The following is a 22,413-nucleotide window of genomic DNA, read 5'->3' as shown; positions in this document are numbered from 1 at the left end:
TTGTCTCATATGAGGCTACATGTGTTAATCAGCACTTATCCATATGCACAGACGCTCAGACACTTGCTCCTGCACACAGGTTGTCACTGAGCTATGGGCAGCAGTAAGCCCCGTGTGGAAGAAGGCACAGAGCCAGGCTGGTGATTGCTGCAGTATATATAGGTGACCACTGACCACCATTCACTACAGCCGCACTACACTTGAGATCACTGTGCTCTGACATTTGGACACAGCCAGATCTTATGTTGTAGAGTTCCCCTGTTGCTCCCCATCTGCACAGTGACCAGGGAGCAGGTACTCCACATTTACACACAGCAGCTGTCACCAGTGGGAACTGGCCGGGTGGTGACGTCATATGTCGGGCGGTTCCGTAGCTATCCCGACAGAAGGGGCGTGGTCATGCAAACCAGTGGGGAGGGTTCGTCTCACTGAACTGAAGGAGGAAACCTGCCGCTGCTGCCTGTACCACTGGCAATGCTCTGGCTGCAGCCAATATATGCCTGAGGAGGACTGATCTCCAAGCAAGGAGCTTGCATCCCACAGGATAGCTCTATTCCCAGTCACTCACCTCCACTTGGCATTTATTTATCTTACCATTTTTTTTAATTATTATTTTTATTTTTTTCTGGTGGCAAAATCAAAACTACAGACATCTGGGAGCGTGTGCAGGAGACATGCGTTCTATAAGGAAGAGGTGGACTATCTGCACAATAAGCATCCTCCTGATCTTCTACAAAACCAAAGAGATTGCAAGGACTGATGAGCACCAGGATCCGCAACTCAATGGGTAAATGGGAAAGTGCTGGCTACAAAGGGGGGACGTGCACAGCAGCTGCGCCTCTAGCTGGATGAGTGTCTGTATGTCCCCGGGACTCAGCTTGCCTAATGTAGCTGCAGTAATGTTATTCAGTGGCCGGTGTGTGACCGGGCTAATCAGCGCACAAGTTACCACCGGTGTCACACGCTGTAATGCTCTCATTTATTGGGGCTTTGTTCTCCTATTATATTTTGTGTATATTTAGTTTGGTGTGTGTGTGTGACATTTCAGCTGTGTGCTGTTTCATCATTACGTTTGCCAACTTAACTTACAGCAGTAGGTTTATGTGTCTTTGTTGCAGAGTAAATATTTGTCCTTTTAGGGAGTTTTCACACTTCCCAAAGCTCCTGATTAAGACTGTGCAGGCTTATATTACAGTATTTGCTGTATTGTGTACTGTCAGTGCCTACATGGTTTCTACATAGTGCACTGCTCACTTCCTCTAACTTTTCACCTTTTTTTAGTATTTTTTTTTTTTAACTTTCATGTCATTGTTGTGATATTTAAATGCCAAACATTCTGCCTGCCTGTCTCTATAACTGTGCAAGTGTGACTTCTGGGGCTACTTTACACCTTGGTAACACATCTGGCAGTACTATATAAGAGACAGTTTTCCTTTGTGAAACCACCTACTAATAAGTAGATAATAATGTATATATGTGTGTATACTTTATGTATCTGAATCAATGATCAAGTGTTTTAAGTCTGACTGATAATGAGCTTTGTGCTGTACCATGCATGGTGTGTAAGGTATGGTTATTATTTGATGAGGGTGTCTATAGTACTGAGTCTGCTTACTAATAAATGCATTGCTTAGGTTGAGAGACACAGAAGTGAATCTCCTGCTGACTGGTGCTAGTACATTAGCTAAGGACTGTAATCTTTGATTGAACTAACATTTTATTTGGCTAGATCATATAACTGTAGCAAGACAAGAACTAGATCTTTGTATCTAGCCTTTTTCCCTTTTTTATCACTGCTACTGAAATCATTGAAAAGAAAAATTAACTGTGATTTTATGCCGGTTAAGGGACACATGGACAAAAAGCTAAATTTAGAGGAGCATAAAAAGGTCAGAGGAGTCAAGAGGCTGAGAAATAGGGAGCGGGCTACAAAGACGGGCACTTGCTGAATGGTTCAAAGACAGACAAGAGAAATGGAGCACACAAAGCTGGGAGAGTCTAATATGATGTAGGCACAGACAAAGAAACGTGCATAGGGAATGAGAGAAACAAAGAAATCTAAAGACAAAGCTGTAGGCCATACAGACATATTGTGTGTGTGTGTGTGTGTGTGTGTGTGTGTGTGTACGTGCACCTAGTCTAGATTGCTCAATCCAGAAGTGTAACCCCAGTGAATTACAATGACTGCAACACAAACACACAAAGCAATAAACAGGTTCATTGTGAAACATAGTGGGTCAATATTGTCTGTGAATTACATCAAGATAGGTGTGAGACATGTTGACTGATATTATACAGATCTGCCAATCACAGTGGGGTCATTTTATTACCATTTTGATGTAAAGACAGACAAGTGTGAGGTACGTTGGCCTGGGGTGGAGAGTAATTTGGTATTGTGATTATCAGTCCTATACAGCCAGTGTTACGTGTTTACTTGTTTGTCCGTTGCTGCTTATGCACACATCCCTTCAACTAATATCACAGTCTTCATTTAAGTTACATGATAATGCATGGCCCGGCTGTGGCAAAAAGAGGGCAAGCCTACCCACCTGCCATAAAGGTTATTGTTAAAACAATCCTGGGAGCACACACAGTTCACGTGTCAGCACCCTCAGAATTAATTAACTTCAGCAATGACAAAGATTGTGGGCTGAGACAGTCTTATGTTTGTTCTCTTTTTGCTTCACAATATTTAAAGCTTAAAACCACGAATGATCTAGTTATAAATATATACTACCTCCTCTGAGGGATAGTCTGGGGTTTTTATAAGGAGACATTACAGTATATTGCCCCACTTCTTAGAATGAGATCTGGATGTCATCCAGTTTACTTCAGACCTCATAATGCACAGTTTACAAATCCAGATTGAGTATATGATAATTAGTCCTACACTTTTGGTCTCCACTAAAGTAATTGGGGCCATTGTATGCAACTATGCGGTATACGTATTGATGATCACGTTTATGTTTTCCTTTTGTGAGGAGACTAATGTGCTGTGTTTTCGTTTGTTCTACGCTACAAAAACACATCTGTGTCCTGCTGTAGGAAGTCTGCTACAAATCGCATGACAATCTTCATCCTCGTTTAAGTGGTGGTAATGACTAATGAGGAACCTTATTTAGAAAAGACTATTTACTGAAACTTGGCTAAAACTTTGAAACAGATGATAAAACCCAACAATGTGACCATTTTATTGCTACTAGGAAGATTGGGAATACTGATTATTAGCGTAATTCTTTGCCAAATAGCATCTGCGACTATTTATTGTTGTTGGATGGAGCCAGTGAAATGGGTTTTCCATTACTTCCACCTTGGCATAAATAGTGATTACTTGCGTCAATATGTAAGTAAAGTTGTGTCGTTAAATATGTTGCCTACATTGCTGTAGCTTTTAAAATAAAATGCCCATGGGAATAGAAGTTCATTGTGAAAATGTGCAGCACCATTGTGTTCTGCTAAGTACTGCCAAACACCAGACCAATTCTACAAATGAATTATTCATCATGCTAAAAGCTAACATTTGTAAACATACAGGTACTCAAAGGGGAAGATGAATCAAACTTGGAAAAAGATAAAGTGTAGAGAAATAAAGTACCAGTCAATCAGCTCCTAACTTATTTTTCAAACACCGCTTGTAACAGAAATGAGGTATTTTATCTTTCTCTACTTTATCATTCTCCAAAACTTAATGCATAGCTCCCCTAATCTCTCTTCAAGTTTATATATATATATATATATATATATATATATATATATATATATATATATATATATATATATATATATATATATATATATATATATATATGGAAAAAAATAGAAGGAGCGCACCAATGAGTATAACAGTTTGACTTTTACTAATAAAAGGTAATAAGAGTACATACATCGAGGTAAAAAATAATCAGCATATCCACCGTATCATATTGCGCAAGCCACGTCTGGACAAGGGCAGCAGAGTCAGCAGCACTGGCGTGGTGGTCACAGTGGGTCCCACAGATGGAAATCAGCCAGGCGGAGAAACGGTATCAAGCGTGTCAAACGAGAAGATCAAGACCGGACGGAACAGCAAGTGAAGCAGACACGTCGGGAAACCACGCCCCAACGCGTTTCGTCACTACGGACTTCGTCAGGAGGCGTGGTTGTAGGTAAGTATGACAGGGTTTAAATAAGGTGCTGATTGGCTATCAATTTGATATAACAGGTATCAGGTGAAAGACAATTAAACACAGACATGTTTATTTAACAGATTCAAACCAGTGAGAAAAAATCAAATCACCGGCTGAAATTACAACAATAATGACAAAACAGGTTTTATTGTAGTATACTACAATAAAACCTGTTTTGTCATTATTGTTGTAATTTCAGCCGGTGATTTGATTTTTTCTCACTGGTTTGAATCTGTTAAATAAACATGTCTGTGTTTAATTGTCTTTCACCTGATACCTGTTATATCAAATTGATAGCCAATCAACACCTTATTTAAACCCTGTCATACTTACCTACAACCACGCCTCCTGACGAAGTCCGTAGTGACGAAACGCGTTGGGGCGTGGTTTCCCGACGTGTCTGCTTCACTTGCTGTTCCGTCCGGTCTTGATCTTCTCGTTTGACACGCTTGATACCGTTTCTCCGCCTGGCTGATTTCCATCTGTGGGACCCACTGTGACCACCACGCCAGTGCTGCTGACTCTGCTGCCCTTGTCCAGACGTGGCTTGCGCAATATGATACGGTGGATATGCTGATTATTTTTTACCTCGATGTATGTACTCTTATTACCTTTTATTAGTAAAAGTCAAACTGTTATACTCATTGGTGCGCTCCTTCTATTTTTTTCCATGTCCTTTACTCTGTGAGGTACAAGCTAACCTCTATTGAAGTCGAGCTGCACCCATCACATCTCCGTGGACGGAACCCTTTGAAACACTTTGAGACTTTGCGCAGATTGGTATACTGTCTGTATATATATATATATATAATCTCCCTAGATGTGACACTACCAGAAGTTTGGTTCTGTGTACTAAGCCGCTGGAAACAGATACAATACCAATTAGCTCTTAATTGTCATGTTACAGTCTGTGGGGCAGATGGATTAAGCCTTATCAAGAGATAAAAGACCAGCCAATCAGCTCCTGTTATTTCTCAAACAGCCTGTAATGTGACCGTTAGGAGCTGCTTGACTGGTCACTTATCTATTTTTAAGGCTTAATACATCTGGCCCATTGTTTTAAAAATGACAGTTAGAAACTGATGATAGGTTTTTAAACTGTCTCCACTTTAGTTCTCTCCTTGGCTTAGTACATATTCCTGCTAGTTCCTTTGACTAACCTTATTAGGCTAAAACTGTACAAGAAATCTATATTCCACACTCGCAGAATCGCAGACTGTGATCTTTGGTAATATGTGCATGCGCCAGTGCGTGTGTGGACCGACAATGCGTTGGGGATAACAACGGAGCATTGTGGGGGCAGGGACGAAGCATTGCGGGGATGTGGTCTGGACATCACAGGTATGTCAGGCCTGTTTGGGGGGGGGAAGGGAGTCAGTGATGTGCAAGCGTGGTCACACAAAAGAGATGCACCCAACAAAATACTGTAATTTTGCAAAACTTAGCAAAATGACAACTCATGTTGAATTGGGCCCTCTTTCAGGTGCTTGCAGCCCTAATCCTAACTGCATTTTAGTGTTAGGATGCAACTTTATTGTTGGCATTTCGACTGTCGACATTCAGAGTCTTGACATAATGGGATTACCAGGAGGGGAGCACTAAGCACAGACTGTATGTATGGTATGTGTCTATGGAGTGGAGAATGGGGGGAGGGCCTCACTCTTCCATTACCCACTGTATCCCAATCACATTACATTACTGTTCATGTGTGGTCTGCTGACCACACAAGTGGGGGTACTTGTTTCCTATCTGGGCGCCCACTAAGTTAATTGCGCACCATGCTATTCTCCGTAGAGAAATCTGATCGCATCGCATCGTACACATACACGATATTGAACGATGCGATGCGATCCGATTCGATTTTCCATAGGAAACAATGTTAAATGGCTCAATTTAGCCAAATTATCATAGGAACAATAGTAAATGGGCCAAAAACACCCCTGAACATTGAAATGTCCCCCCAAAAGTAGTTGACGCCACCCCGCCATCAACGTGAACCCGAAGCGTGGCGAGCGCAGCGAGTCCGCGAGGGGCGGCGGTACGCGTCCTCCGACCTTTTCATGCCCTACTATCCACTAGGGCGTGGAGTGAGAATAGAATAGTGTGGCGAGCGCAGCGAGCCACCGAGCCCGAAGCGTGGCGAGCGGACGCGGATACCTTCACAGGTAAATGCGTCCCTTTGCGGGCTTCCCAGGTGTCCGCGTCGCCATGGACACCTGGGAAGCCCGCGAGGGGACGCGTATAACTGTGAAGGTATCCGCGTCCCCTCGCGGGGCTCGCCACGCTTCGGGCTCGGTGGCTCGCTGCGCTCGCCACACTATTCTATTCTCACTCCACGCCCTAGTGGATAGTAGGGCATGAAAAGGTCGGAGGACGCGTACCGCCGCCCCTCGCGGGCTCGCTGCGCTCGCCACGCTTCGGGTTCACGTTGATGGCGGGGTGGCGTCAACTACTTTTGGGGGGACATTTCAATGTTCAGGGGTGTTTTTGGCCCATTTACTATTGTTCCTATGATAATTTGGCTAAATTGAGCCATTTCACATTGTTTCCTATGGGAAATCGAATCGGATCGCATCGCATCGCATCGTTCAATATCGTGTATGTGTACGATGCGATGCGATCCGATTTCATTACTGTGCCGTACGTAGAAAACCTGGGCGCCCAGATAGGAAACAAGTACCCAAGTGGGTGCCATTCTGTGGTATCTTGCTGGGGTCCTGTAATAATTTGTATTGTCTGTCGGTGTTCCAGAGCAAAACAGTTTGGGAACCCCTGTGCTGGAGCATCAACCACAAGCTACATGCTTTTTATGGTAACTTGTATTTTATCCTCCTCACAAGCAACTCTCCTGGCTGCAAGAAGAGCTTAGGGCAGCTATAGACTCAAACTGGGCAGTGGCTGCACTACTACTGTATACATAGGCGAATCTAGGGGGTGGTCCGGGGGTGCACAGGACCACCCATTAGCCCATTTTGTAGCTGAGGGATAGGGCTTTCCAACAAGCCCAGCCCCGTGTCTCTAGCCCCCTGGGAACCGGAGATACGGCCAGGCAAAGCTGAAACGTTTTCCCTATAGGATAACATGGGACCCGCTAATTCTGACCCCCACCCAGTTCAACGGCTGCCAGTTCCCCTTCGGCATCACTGAAGCTCGAGGTTGATCTCAGTCGAAACCAAATCGCTGGGCCTTCAATCTGATACCAGGCTGGATCCATATGGGTTAATTGGTTCCAGGGATATTGAGGTTAAACCGTTTTTTTTTTTTCATTTCTTAAATGTCATTTCATGACTGTTTATGTTCTTTGAGGGCAGATTTCTCTGGAACCAAACAGCCCAGTTTCACAGGACCAAAATCATTCTAAGCCAACTCAAAAGTTCTTTAATATGATACTGGTCTCATGTAAATGGGTCAGTTGGTTCCGAAGATATAGCTGGTTGGTTAAAGGGGGGGAGGGAGAGGGGAGTGGTTGTCTCTCCCCCTCACACCAGAAAATGCAGGGACTAAGCTGGTGTATAGGGGGTCAGCTTGGGAATGTCCCTGCATGATCCTGGGACCATATTCCCGGGTAAATCCCTGCATTTTCTGTTGTGAAAGGGGTATTATTTCAAACAGCCGTGACCTGCAGTGCTCTGAATACAGCCGGGCAGCCCCCTGCTCTCTTCCCAGCTGTCAATGACTGTCACCCCTGCAGCTTACGCTCCAATTCTGCTCCCCACTTTTACCTCAGCCCGCCCCCCCTTTAATCATGTGGTGCTGGCGCCCGGCGTGCTCCCCGGACGTCACGCACAACAATAGCGCGCACAATATTTCAAATGTCCACTCGGCTAGAGAGGACACCAGGAGGGGAGTGGGAGCGTGCTCTGCGCTGCGCTCTGCTCCTCTCCCCATAGAAGCAGCTGCACTGCTCTCCATCTCTCCCTGCAGCAGCAGCGAAGGCTCATATAAAAATTTACAGTAAGTGGCACTTTTGGCGGCATTGCTTAAGGGACGCTACAAGTGGTGATATGTGGGGGCATTACGCATAATGTGTGGCTTAATGTGTAAGGGACATTATGTGTGCAGCATCATGTGTAATGGGTACTTGTTAGGATCCGTAGAGTCCCCGCCAACCCTAACTCCGTTGCCTCCGGATAGAATTGACGGACACGTGCAAGGGCTAAGACTTCACCTATAATAGCCGCGTTCGACAGAGCCCGTTAGTCATGCTCCGCCCCCGATGCCACCAGGTCTTACTTGTGACAACGCGCCCGTCAAGGCCAACGGAGGACAAGGGGAACTACTAACTACAACCACAGGCGAGGACTCACTAGACTAGGAGATGATAGAACTTGCCACTTAAAGGCACTGGGAGTAACAATACTCCAGAGATGGTATTGAAGCAATAAACGATATGTGGAAGTAACAATACTCAAATGATGGTATAAGAACAATAACAGATGTACAGGAGTAACAATACTCAAAAGATGGTACTTAACACTAAATGGCATACAGGAGTAACAATACTCAAGGATGGTATGAAAATAATACTAGAATGAACAGGAACAAATGAGATGAGGATAACCCCCACTTATCTGAGAGAGGTAGATACGGAACGGGAAGGGTTAATCCTCAGCAGCAACGCAGGAACAGATACTGGAATGCTGGAAGCAGGACAGGAGCCAAGACCACCAGGAACCAGGGAACCGAGAGCACTCTGACCAAGCAAGGAAGAACTATCACCGGCGTCAGAGAGTGGTGCCCGGGAGTTTAAATAGGGCGCCAAAAAGGCGTCCCCCGCAGCTGCTGCAAATCAGCTGCAGACTGTCCCCGCCTTCCCGCGGCCGCCTGGCGTCCCTCGCCGCCTAGGCAACCGTTGCGGCAGGGGAGGAAGGAGTTGTGAGAACACCGCTGAGTGCGCGTCAACGTCCGGCAGAAGTGCGGGGCTGATGACGCGGCGGCGTCCCGGCTGCCTAGCAACAGCCGGGGCGATTGGAGTCAGAAGTGCCGGAGCAGCGCTACTTGCACCCGCATCCGGCGGAAGCACAGAGGGAATGACACGACGGCGTCCCGGCCACCTAGCAACAGCCGGGGCGCGTCGCCCACGGATTACCGGAGCCGCGCAACCAGAGCTGCTCCTAACAGTACTATGGTGCGCGGCATCATGTGTAATGGGTACTATGGTGTGCGGCATCATGTGTAATGGGTACTATGGTGTGCGGCATCATGTGTAATGGGTACTGTGGTGTGCGGCATCATGTGTAATGGGTACTATGGTGCCATCAAGCAAGAACCCCCTAGCAATGAGCACGTAGGTAAGCACCACTTATGTGGCAAATATGTAATGGGTATTACGGTTTGTTATATAGCATGTAATGGGCATCATGATGTGTGGCACAATGTGTAATGGGCATTATGGTGTGTGGCCTTATGTGTAATTGGCATTACGGCGTGTGGCTTTATGTGTAATGGGTATTACGGAGTTGGCTAAAATGTGTAATGGGCATTACTGTGTATGGTCTAAAGTGTAATACCACACCCCTTTTTGTGATGCCACGCCTCCTTCACATGAGGCCACGCCCCCATTTTTGACGCGCGGCTACGCCGCGCAATGGTCCCCCTGCTATAATGTGTGGATCTGGGACCACCCATTACCATAATTCTAGATTCGCCTATGACTGTATATTATACTAGATCTAGCTTTTCCTAGTCTGCACTTTTACCACCCCTTTCATCTTCTGTTAAACGGCTCAGCTCCTTACATTCAATACAGAAGAGTGGAAGACATCAGACATATAAATGACTGTGGGATATGGGCAAGACCACACCCAACGATCCCCTCCGCCTGCTAATCTAACAAATGGCATTGGTGGAACCATGCTGCATTCTGCACGGCCTTCCTTAATGCTGCCTCATCTGTACATGCACAAACTGATGGGGTCGTTATAGACCCGTGGGATCCTGCATCAGTGGTCAGGCAGGGCATACACATTGGGCGATTTAATGAGTGATATCGCTCAGAAGGGCAAAAAATGAGCATTGTTAATTTTACCACCCAGCGAGGATGTGGCTAAAAGCCCCATACACACTTGACGATCCCCATCAATGCTGATATTGGCAGCTGGGACCCACCATCGGCAATTACATACACCCTTGCTGATGCCGGTGGGAAGGGAGTGACAGTGGTGGGGCAAAACCCTACCTCGTTGGTACATGTTCAGATGAGGTGAGGGGTCATTAACGATGCCTTGTCCCATGTGTACACACTAGGCAAGAAAGTACGATATTACTCAGAAGTAGAGATGTGCAGGTTCTGATTTACTGATTTACTCTGATTTCAAAGTAGAATCTTATTGGCTATCCCAAAACACATGACAGTTGTTGATAGCCAATAAGATCCTGCTTTGAAATCAGAGTATATCAGAACCTGCACATCTCTACTTCTGAGCAATATTTTACTATGTGCACATCTCTACTCAGAAGGGCCCTTCTGAGTGATATCTTTTACTATCTTGTCTAGTGTATGGGGCTTTAGTTAGAGGAGCCCACCATGGATTACTTTTATCACAGTGGGCCCAGCACTGGCTGTTCAGCAAGAATACTGCAGGGTTGGAGTCCTTATTTAAGCAATATGTGGGATGGCTCTCACTCAGGAGTAGAGGTATGAAGCAGTGATAAGGTAGGAGAAGTGATAAAGTGCCTGGTACTTTATCACCAGCCAATCAGCTCCTGACTGTCCCTTTTTTTTTAAACCCAGCCTGTAACTTAACAGTCAGGAGCTGATTGGCCAGTGATAAAGTACCAGGCACTTTATCACTTCTCCTCCCTTATCACTGCTTCGTACATCTACCCCTCAGATCCCTAGATTTGCATTTAGGATCCTGTGTAAAGTAGATAGAAACTGTTTTCCTATTTGTTTCAGTAGGCTACAGGGTAAAGAAGATGTACCGGCATTTACTTTACCTGCACAGTTTTTATAACACAAAGACATTTTAATCCAATCAATGATATTTGCTACTTGTGCTAGAATGCTGCAAGTCAGTTAATTCCTCTTAAAAGCTAGCAGGCCAGCTCAATTGTTTTTGTATTTCTGACAGGAAAATTGCTCGGAGGTTTCAATTATGTGCTTTTATTGGTGTGTTCAAATCTACATTAGTAATTTATGTTCACTTATTGAATCACGCTTTATGTGAATCCTATGCACTTATAATAAATTATGTTTGTGGATGCGGTAGTTTCTATTAGTAACAGTAATAGGCCAATCTAGTCGTATTGTAGAAGTTAATGCCTTTTTTACATATAGTAAGTTTACCTAAAACCTATCGGTACAATTGTAACTGTTGTTAAGACCAAAAGACCATTTGTTGCAAATAACGTACGGTAATTAGTTGTTTGAAATACTGAAACACTATGAAAAGGACATTATTACACTCAGGGCTATTTTTCAGTAGGCTCCAGCAGGAACTGAGGCCCTTTTTCTAGTTCAATCTTTCTGACAAAATATTTCTAAAGCCCCATACACACGGGGGAGATATATTGCTCAGCCATATCTTGCTAAGCAAGATATGGCTGAGCAATATATTGCTCAGTTTCTCCTTTTCATCAGCGACTAGAGATGGTCGCTGATGAAAAAGAAACTGCCGGGGGGAGCCCGGCAGTGGTAATCAGCTGGTCGCAGGAGCATGTTCCTGCGACCAGCGATCACTACAGGGGTAAAAACGGGAGCGCGCACCCGGCGATATATCGCCGGTGCACACTCCCATCGCGGGCAATGGGCAACACTCCCATCACCAGAGATGGTCGCTGATAAAAAAGAAACTGCTATTTTGTCAGAGTGAACTTGAATAAGGGCCTCAGTTCCTGCTGGAGCCTACTGAAAAATAGCCCTGATTACACTGCTTCTTTCCAGTTCAGTATCACAGACCCATGTGCTTTCTGCACCTGCCTACAATAGCTGAGGAAATGCAGTTTGTTTATGGTGTTCTCTTACACAGCAGGCAACAGTCCTGTACTCTGCATGAATGCACAGGACAAGTCTCAGTAGAAGTGCAGCGCTCCCTGGGTTAGGATATGCAAGTGTTCAATGCTCCTATGTGCCCCTAGTTTAGAATTGTCTAATAATGAATAGTATAATCCAAAGTACGGTGGAAGCAATATCAGTAGGAACGCTGCATGTTTGTATCAGAACAAAAAAAATAGATAATTTAAATGAATATATAACTGAAACTCTGGGCCAAATGTAATAGGGTGAGAGTTTCAGAAAGTGAGAGATTTTGGGAGAGTTTTCCCCTTTTTTTTTTTTAAAGCAGCAATCAATTACACTGTAAAACCAGGTTGATTTTGCCATGTAAATGATTGCTGCTTTAAAAAACATGGGAAAACTCTCCCAAAATCTCTCACCCTATTATATTTGGCCCTCTATATGCTGGTTTTGTTGCTGGTCTTCATAAACTGTTTTAAAACAGTTTTTAGGATGTTATGTATCAATTAAATTGATTCCTGGCACAACAGAGATACTCTCAGAGCATACCTCCCAACTTCTGCTGAGCTCGATGCGGGACGCAGCTGCTGTGTGCCGGAAATTTCGGGAGGGGGGCGTGGCCTAATTTTGGGGGGGGGGGGTGGCCTATACGCATGGCTCTCCCACGAGACCACGCCCCCATTTTCTCGCTATGGGGGCATGACCCAGAGGCTCTGTGAGCCTCTAGCCATGCCCCCTGGCTGCGGGAATAGATGCTGTGCGCATGCGCTCAGCGTTTATTCCCCGCTGCTTAGCAGCCGACAGGGGGGACTCCCAACAGCCCCCCCTCACCGCGGGACACTGCCACCCGCGGGTGGGACAGCGGGACAGGCCCTGATAATCGGGACTGTCCCGCTGAAATCGGGACTGTTGGGAGGTATGTCAGAGGACTAGCGTTCCATTTTTTTCTTTACATTTCACTATATAGTAAAAATCTCATGCTGATTGTACCCGTGTGTACACACCATAAGCGAACTAGTCAGATCTCTGGTTATTAGGGCTAAAATCGTCCCGTGTGTATGCCCCTTAAGAAAGCACATCTAGAACATGACCACAGCTAAATATATAAAACTACAAAAAAAGAAGCAAAACAGAAACTTAGTGTGTACTTTAAAAAACTTTTATTGCCTTTAGGAATTTGTCATACAATTTAGGGAAACAAAAATGGGAATAATTCTAACATACTATTTATTTTGAAACTGCAAAAAGTTGGAGCAAAGTTTTCGGATCTACAGTAGGGATGCATTTTTTCAATCCGGGAATTGGAATTGAAAAATGCTTAATCCCAGGATTGACAACACTAATTTAAATGCCCCCCCCTCCCAAAGCGGCCGCGTTGCACATTTACAGATGGAGTGTACTCCATCCAGCAGGGGTCTGGTGGTCGGATCACCATCCGCCTCATCATCGCCGGTCCCCGCCGATCGATACCACCACCCTGCCCATCTCCCTGAAGCGGAGACAGACAGGGATTGCGTCCCCCGCCGCCTGGAAACTGGGACGCGCATGCGGGACGCTTGCGTGTCCTAGTCAGATGGAGTGCCATCACGCCGGCCAGGGCATTCTGCCAATGCCCGGTGCTGGCTGAGACGCGTCCATATGTACTTACCAGTGTGGCAGCCAGAGTGGAGTGGAGCTGGAGGTAGGGTTGTGCGGCTTAGCTGGGATGCCTCTGAAAGCGGGCAGCCTGGTGCATGTAGCTCATGGGGACAGTAGAAGTGGGCAGACGGCAGTGACGCAGCCTCTTCAGCATGACCTCTGACTTCACGCTGCGCAGAGCCGCAGACTGGGCATCGGGAACAGCCAGGCAGCGTTTAAGCGGGTGATCATACACTGCCTGGCATTAAACTGCATATCCAATCCTGGGATTGAAATCCCGGCAGTTTTGGGGCCAAATCCCGGGATCCCGACGATCCAGATCCCAGGTTTGTCCACCCTATTTGGATCCAATACTTTACATAGTACATTACAGTATGTTATGCAGCATACACACAGTGCTTTCATACTATGACTGTACATGCAGCTGTGTGCTATTGTCTCCTGTTATCAGTCATCACAGTCTCCAAAAGAGATACATCTACAAATAAAGCAAAGGCATCTGTAAAGTATGACCAATTGTATTACGTGCTGAATGCAGCATACAGAAATTTCAAAATTTGCTTTACAGATCCTACAGTCAGTTCCTGGTCGACTTATAAAAAACATTGACACGATATCACAACACTGCTGGTTAAAATGTAATGTTGCCCTTTTAAATTCCATTGCCAGAACGGCAGACAAGCTGCAGCTTTAAAAAGCAGGTGCTTAATAATGTGTGCGATTTTGCCTTCAAAATAACTCGCAACAACTTTTTTTAAATAGTTTTTGGAATACCAAAGGGCCAATTCAATTGTTCCACCCATTCCTGCTAGGCGTTTATGCTAATGATAGTCTATCGGAGCTATTCAATTGTTGCTTCGATCCGAGGGCCATTGGCATGTTTTGCAGCTGACAGCTCCGTGTTTAGCAGCGCAAAGCTGCTAAACCTGTCTCATTTTCCCACGTGGATATCTAAATGTCCGGGTGCCTTGGTCTTGCTCATCACTTGCTTCATTACAGATCCTGCTGTGAGTTTCTGATTCTGGATCTAAAAAAGTTGTCAACATTTTTTGTGACACATTGAAGATTTGTTTTTACATTTTGAAACCCTAAAATAAACACACATAAGCCAATGATTGTATTCAAACCCGGGTGCTGACTGTCGGTGCGTCCCGACAGTAGAGACCCTGAACCATTTTCGGCCCACTCGCCTGTTATTCTGCAGGTGGGATTCAATGTCCCTCCTGCCTAACGGCAAAAAGGGAGCGTCGCCGTGGAAATGGTGGCAAAACAGATACGACTGCTTTCGGTCTGCAAAACAGATCCGCCAAGATGCCTTTTGAATGCTGTCGGGAAAGACAGCATTGAGTAGGCACCCACCGCTATTTCCCCTGACGGAAATAGCGGCAGGGGTTTGAATACCGCTCAATGTCAGAGTTGAGATATATAGAGGGTTGTAAGAGGGCTGTCAATACTCCAGTTTATAGGATGGGATGTTGGTACAGCAGAACAAAATAGAATAGTCAGGCGGCTTCATTCTTATTTAGTCTCAAAACTTGAAATGAGTTGTTCCCTCGAATTGCCATAATTGTCCAGACTTTGGGCCAGATGCACCAAGCTTTAAAAGTGATCCAATGGATAGTGACAAACCAACCAGCCAATCAGCTCCTGCCTGACATTTTTCAAACACAGCTTGAGACATAGCAGGTAGGAGCTGATTGGCTGGCTGTTTATCACTCTCCATTGTATCACTTTTGAAGCTTAGTGCATCTGGCCCATTTACTATTACTGTAGGGCAAACCCTACTCTGACCCGGTATTTGAAAACCTTTCCGAAATTGGTCTGAGGAAGCTAAACCCCGTTCACATCACCTAGTGGACACGGTTTATTACCGAGTTATTACTGAACCCGGTTCACCCATAGAAAACTGTGTACTTTCATTTGTAATGGACTTTTATGGCTCACATATTTGTATTATAGCTAAAAATAAACCTGTGTGTTGATGATTATGTAGCCATACTCGCCAGCTCGTCATATCGCAAGAGCTGGCGGGACTGAGACGCTGAGAATGGGGTGCGCTGTGCCGTCGGCGGATAGCGCGATGGGAGCCATTTTAGGAGCGGCTCCGTCTATACTGTACCAATTTCTAATGTTTTTATATATTAGAGAATCCTTTACAGTGCCAGTGATTTGCCTGGCAATTTCTGCCTCCCCTCTTATTCTAAGCAATTCCCTCCCCTCCTCATCAGTCCATGTTGCCATAACTGTATGCTCTGTAGTGTAAAAATATGCCAGCAATACTTCTCCACTACTTCAAATGCTGTTTCTCTTGTTTCTGATTCAGGATTGTGTCATCAGGCAGGGAGACAGCCTATCACCTTCTTTGGCACAGTCATGAGGCTTTCACACTGCACAATGAATCTCCTTTGAACCGCGTAAGCTCCTTCTTTTTAAACGGGTTCAAATACCTGGTTTTTTAACCTGGTATTTTGACTATGGAGCTTTCACACTGCACCTGGAACCAGGTTGACCTGCTTAAAATTGGCAATATACCGTGTTATAGCTGCGGTGTGAAAGGGGTATAAGTTTACTATGAAATGGACAACTTTGTGTTGTCAGAGCTTGTCCGTGGTTTCTCTTGGGTGTTTGTCTGTTATTTCTCAGTGGAACATGCTCCGTTCCAAGGGTCTGGTTTTTCACTTCTTGCTCCTCTCCCTGATGTCAAATTAAGGCAATACATACCTTACTAGGTCAATAAGCTATAAAATCATGAAAACATGATCCAAATCCATCCTGTAGGTTTTGCCTGATGCCAGAATAAAACGGACATACTGTACAATTTTTTCTTTGTCGTTTCCATACTTCACAAACCGTTCCTAGAAGTAGACATAACCATTAAAGTTTTATGATATGTACAGATTAGTCTAGTTTATTATTATGATGGCAGATAATTCCAAATTAATAGAAATAATGTGCTTTTTGCAAACGCTAGCTATAATCAAAAGCAGCGTACACATTAAACACTGCAAAAACATTTCAACATCTCATTTCAAAACCACATGGTTTTAAAAATGAGAGGTTGAAATGTTTTTGCAGTTGCATAAAAAATCCTTAAGCCCCAGAACCTCCATTTTGGTCAATTCATTTTAATAAGCATGTGTTCACGCAAATGCATCCCATGCGAACATATTTGCACATGTGTAGGGGAGTTCTTCTTGGTGCTAAATACATGATTATGATTAGCATCCACTTCTGATTGTCTGCGTGCATTTTGATCGCTTCCATTGGTACTCCTTACTATTGAACCTGCTGCATCTTATCATATTTAAATTATATTTGCAATCTGCCTGCTACAGGAAAGCAAAGTGAAATCAAGTCGGTGTTTATGAATAGCAATATCTAAGCACAGACAGACCGTATTACAATAGTCACACAGAGGCTGGTACTGTTAACATAAATCACTAGGAAAATGGCATAGTGGACATTTTCCCGGTGACTTTCACATGCATACTAGATATGTCCCCGTGTGCCATTTTCCCGGAGATGTGAAAATGTGCAGCAGACTCTTGGTTCTGGTGGCGTGGATAAAGAAGCTGTTGTTCCACCTTCCATGGTGCTGCCACTGCCACATGGTATGTTCCATTGGTCACTTGGTCTACACTACATACATTCAGTACAGAGGAACTACCTGCGACCCTGTGGCTACAGACAGGAGGGGGCCTGCAAGGATCCTGCACACGGACCCCTTATTTTAATTTTATTTTTTTATCCACCGCTTTATAATGTCACATAATTTAAGTAGTATTAAATACTGCAGTTTCAGTATACAATATACTAACTAGAGATGAGCAGGTCCGGATCTCCGGGATCCGCCCGATCCGAATATGGTGATCCGAGCCGGCTGAATTCCGGACCGAAAATGAGGCAAAACGTCATCATCGCGCCCCAGAATCCAGATCCCGCGGATTCTCGCGGGATCTGGATTCTATATAAGACGCACGCCTGCCCCGCCATCTTCACTCCATTATAGGAGAGGGAAGAGGGTGGTTGGGATCTGTGCTCCATGCTGCATGCCCTGTGCCCTGTGCTGTGCTTTATATTTTATTTAGTGACTGGTGATTTTGTATGTTGTTGTAAACTAGGTGCTGCAGTGCTCACATGCAGGGGCTGCAGTGCTGCTGACTGTACACTCAGTGTACAGGGGCTGCAGTGTCCATAATACAGGGGGCTGTGTCCAGTGCCCAGGGGCTGTGTCCATTGTCCAGGGGCTGTGTCCATTGTCCAGGGGCTGTGTCCATTGTCCAGGGGCTGTGTCCATTGTCCAGGGGCTGTGTCCATTGTCCAGGGGCTGTGTCCATTGTCCAGGGGCTGTGTCCATTGTCCAGGGGCTGTGTCCAGGGTGACGGGCTGTATCCAGTGTCCAGGGTGACGGCATATATCCAGTGTCCAGTGTGACGGACTATATCTAGTGTCCAGTGTGACGGACTATATCTAGTGTCCAGTGTGACGGACTATATCTAGTGTCCAGTGTGACGGACTATATCTAGTGTCCAGTGTGACGGACTATATCTAGTGTCCAGTGTGACGGACTATATCTAGTGTCCAGTGTGACGGACTATATCTAGTGTCCAGTGTGACGGACTATATCTAGTGTCCAGTGTGACGGACTATATGAAGTGATCAAAATTGACTAGAAATGAGTGGAAATTAATGTTGTTGAGCTTAATAATACTTTAGGGGCAAAAACAGGCCCACATTCTGTTATTTTAGCAATTTTAAGCATTTTTCCCCCAAAAATCCAAAACCAAAACCCGCAAGGGTGGTTTTGCCAAAACCAATCCAGATCCAAAACACGAAGGGAGATCCAGATCCAAAACCAAAACCCGAAGAAGTGCCCGCCGCTCATCTCTAATACTAACACTGTCAGGGCACATCTGACATACAGCTGGGTGCATAGACTACGGTTCTCCTTTTGAGTAAAGTTCTGCAACCTATGCAAGAAGTTACCTTCTTTATATCACCATTTAGCTCCTGTGTTTTTGGCGCAATATAATGGGCCCCATACATCAGCAATCACAATTAATGGATTTCCAGATCCAGTGATTTTTTTGGCCAGATAAATGGATTCTACAATCTATTTGACTTGCCCACACATTACAGATTTATTTCAGTGATCGGCAGATTTTTCCATCTAAAGATTGCATCTTCATATCTGGAAATTGCCCAATCGATTGTCATTCCAGCTGTTCATAATGTAAATAGATGAAGAAGACGAATTGGGAATGCCCACACATATACAAAAGATCCGCAGATAATACCAGATTATTAAGTATGTTTAAAAATCTGATTAAGCAATCGATTGGCGATCCCTATTAATTTTTGATTGGGATTGCCAAAAGAGGGAGCCCACACATCTAAAATTAATTGTGGCAATCATCTCCAGATCTCAGGATTGTCACAATTAATTGCTGATGTATGGGGCCCATAAGTCAGTAACTCCAACTCGCAGTGCAGTCAGCTCTCCCACCCATCCACAACTATACATCCTGTATTGTTAGCTCCTTCTGTCACTCATTTGTCTGCCATAGTTTTCCTAAGCCTCCCTCCCACCTTCTTGATTGAATATGTTATTGTGGAAGGCACTTCTAGTCAAAATATACAACACTACCTAAAGCTTTAGCCCTCCTTAGACTTATGAGTGGGTTGATCTTGTTTTGCCTTTTCAGTTTTTGAACTCTGATATCTTTAGTTCTGATTAGCACATGCAGTGCACATTTGGAGGGGTGTGTCTCTATCTATCTATCTATCTATCTATCTATCTATCTATCTATCTATCTATCTATCTATCTATCTATCTATCTATCATCCTAACCTCGGTTTATGCTCACCTCTGTGTCACTCCTTTCTGTCTGCCCTCCCCTTTAGAATGTGAGCTCTCATGGGCAGGGCCCCCTCTCCTCATGTGCTTTTATTAGAGAACATACATACATACATACATACATACATACATACATACTGAAAGCAGCTCAAACGGCAAAACTGAGCTGCTTTCAACTCAAAATCGCCCAATGTGTATGGGCCTTTAGGGTGCGATTTTTTTTTTTTCTTATTTTCTAAATCATCTGTCTACAACGCTTAGAAATTAAGCACATATCACCCTGTGTGTATGCCCCATAGAGATGAACCCTGTTACATAAACATGGAGGGATGGTTGCATATGGAAAATTCCTCAATCTCTTTGTTCAATTAACCCATTAGCAGCTGTAGGGGGATTTCACTTATCACATGTTCTGATGTATGTAATACTAGCTGACCCGCCCGGCGTTGCCCGGAAAACCTTGAGAGTTTTTTTAATTTCCAAAATTGTTCTCAAATTTCATCTTATGATGTGCCCAAAGGCTCAAGATTGTAATTTGTTAAAACCTCCACCATAATGTTAGAATGTGCATGCATTGATACTCAATGACAGCAATGAAATCGGGTGTGGTGTTGTTGTATATGAAACACAACGCTCCTGACTTGAGAGCTTGTGTGTGCGTTGATGAATTCCACATCCACTCCTGACATTTAGCACATATGATGTATTTATTTTTGTGTTCTGTGTGTTTTTGTGTTGTACTGTTTGTGTGTGTGGGTGTTTGTTGTACTATGTGTGGTGTGTTATGTATGTGTTGTGTGTATCTGTCCAATGTGTAAGTGTGTGAGTTGTGCTACGTAGATACAGTATATATGTGTGTATCTGCGCAAAGTTTAAGTGTGTGTGTTTGTGTATCTGTGCAATGTTTGTGTGTTTTGTACTCTTTTTGGGTGTGTGTTTTCGTGGATATGTGGAGTGTTGTGTGTGTGTGTGTGTGTCTGTCCAATGCGCAAGTGTGTGAGGTGCGCTACGTATATGCAGTATGTGTTGTATTGTGTGTGGTACTGTATATGTATATCCCCAATTATTCCTAATAATTGAAAGCCTTCCCCATAATGTTAGAATGTGTTAGCATGCATACTCAATGACATCACTGAAATCAGGTGCGGTGATCGTCATCGGTTTCCCAGATCATCAATGTTTATTTTCAGATCATCAATAAATAAATTGAACCAGAGGTACCTTTTTGCCGAATTTTTGGCGGTTTTGATTGCCGCGGTGTCTCCGCAATGCGACGGACATGCACACACACTCTTCAACTTATTGTATAGATATGTGCTGGTTGGTTCTCCCCGGTATTGGCAATGTGCAGCACCAGAGAATCGGCACAAGGCATCACGCACCTTTCTAAGCTTCTCATTGGCTAGTTTCAGGGGTGGGGTATAAAAAAAATCTGAAACCTTATGCTGTGTCCCAGGCACTGTGCGTCATAAATGCTGTAAGGCACCTTGTGCACACAACGCGGCTGAGGTTAACCAACTGGCACATATATATTACATACATGAGAATATATACTTTTGTGTTTGAATGTGGTAAGGGGGTTTCTTCTGCACTATGTGGTCGGTGTTACAGCCACCGCTGGTGGTAAACCCCAAAAGAACAGTAGTGCCTACCATTTGTTAGTTTGGTGCCTGACTATTTGCATAGTCACCATGGTGGACAAATATTCAGTTTTGTGAAATTAGAGAAAGATGAAAATGACAGATTACTCTTAACCTTTATATTAACTTTTATTCTTTTATAAGACATGTTTTATCTGACTGATGTAAAGTGCTTTATTTAATTGAATTCCTTCTGCTGTGTGACTATCTGAATACAGTTGTCAGGCACCTGAAATATCTTAGCAACACCTCTGTCAAGACCGTTTTTATGCAGTTACTTAAGCCGGTTATATTCAGTACTAGTGTGATTTGGCCACGTTTTAGCCGATTCCAATCGATCAAGTTGAGATTCTGGGCCTTATTTTGGTTCATTCTTTCTGACAAAATCCTTCTTAGATGGACAAAACCATGTGCACTGCAGGGGGGGCAGATGTAACATGTGCAGAGAGAATTAGATTTGGGTGAGTAATTTTGTTTCTGTGCAGGGAAAATACTGACTGCTTTATTTTTACACTGCAATATAGATCTCACTTTGAAGTAAGACCCCACCCAAATCTAATTCTCTCTGCACAAGTAACACCTGCCCCACCTGCAGTGCACATGGTTTTGCCCATCTAAGAAGGATTTTGTCAGAAAGAATGAACCAAAATAAGGCCCATTATGTGAAAAGTGGCCAATCACATTTATTTTGTCCCTTTTTCCGATCCTATGCGTGGTCCCTTGCACATCAGATAGGAGTCTGAGATCGGACATGCTGCGTGTAAGATCTGTTGGATAGGATAGCCTCCCGCAGTGGTGAATATACGATATAGCACATGCAAAAGGACCGTATGCGATGCGATTTCAAAGGGAAATCTTATGCGTCTTCTCCCTCCGAGAGGTCACACAAGTGTATGGCCAGCTTAATAGCAAAATCCTGTACAGCTTTCTAATCCACACTGCTGGTTTTGTAGAAATGATCCTGTAAAATGGACAGTGCTGGTTTTATTTAACGTGCAATAGAGAGAAATCCATTCTGTAACTTATTTCATGTTTCATTGTGTATAAATATGTCAGCAGCTTCAGAGTGAGCAGTCACATTCATTTTCCTAGTCAGCGTAAGGTTTCCAGGGTATAATCCGTTTAAAAACAATCAATAACCTTCCTCAGACTGTT

At 44.3% G+C, this 22,413-nt stretch overlaps 1 protein-coding gene across 1 annotated transcript in view; it reads left to right on the top strand.

The window, feature by feature from the left end:
• Positions 1 to 425: 425 nt before the first annotated feature.
• Positions 426 to 22,413, top strand: part of ST8SIA4 (ST8 alpha-N-acetyl-neuraminide alpha-2,8-sialyltransferase 4) — a 169,523-nt gene continuing 147,535 nt past the window's right edge. The window contains exon 1 of the mRNA XM_083151727.1: positions 426 to 787. Coding sequence (XP_083007853.1) covers positions 675 to 787 — 113 coding nt within the window. The 5' untranslated portion in view covers positions 426 to 674. The remainder of the gene's footprint in view (positions 788 to 22,413) is intronic.

The sequence above is a fragment of the Crinia signifera genome, chromosome 1, assembly GCF_055691185.1.
Source record: "Crinia signifera chromosome 1, ASM5569118v1, whole genome shotgun sequence".
Taxonomy (NCBI): domain Eukaryota; kingdom Metazoa; phylum Chordata; class Amphibia; order Anura; family Myobatrachidae; genus Crinia; species Crinia signifera.
This window is presented reverse-complemented; position numbering and strand designations above follow the sequence as displayed.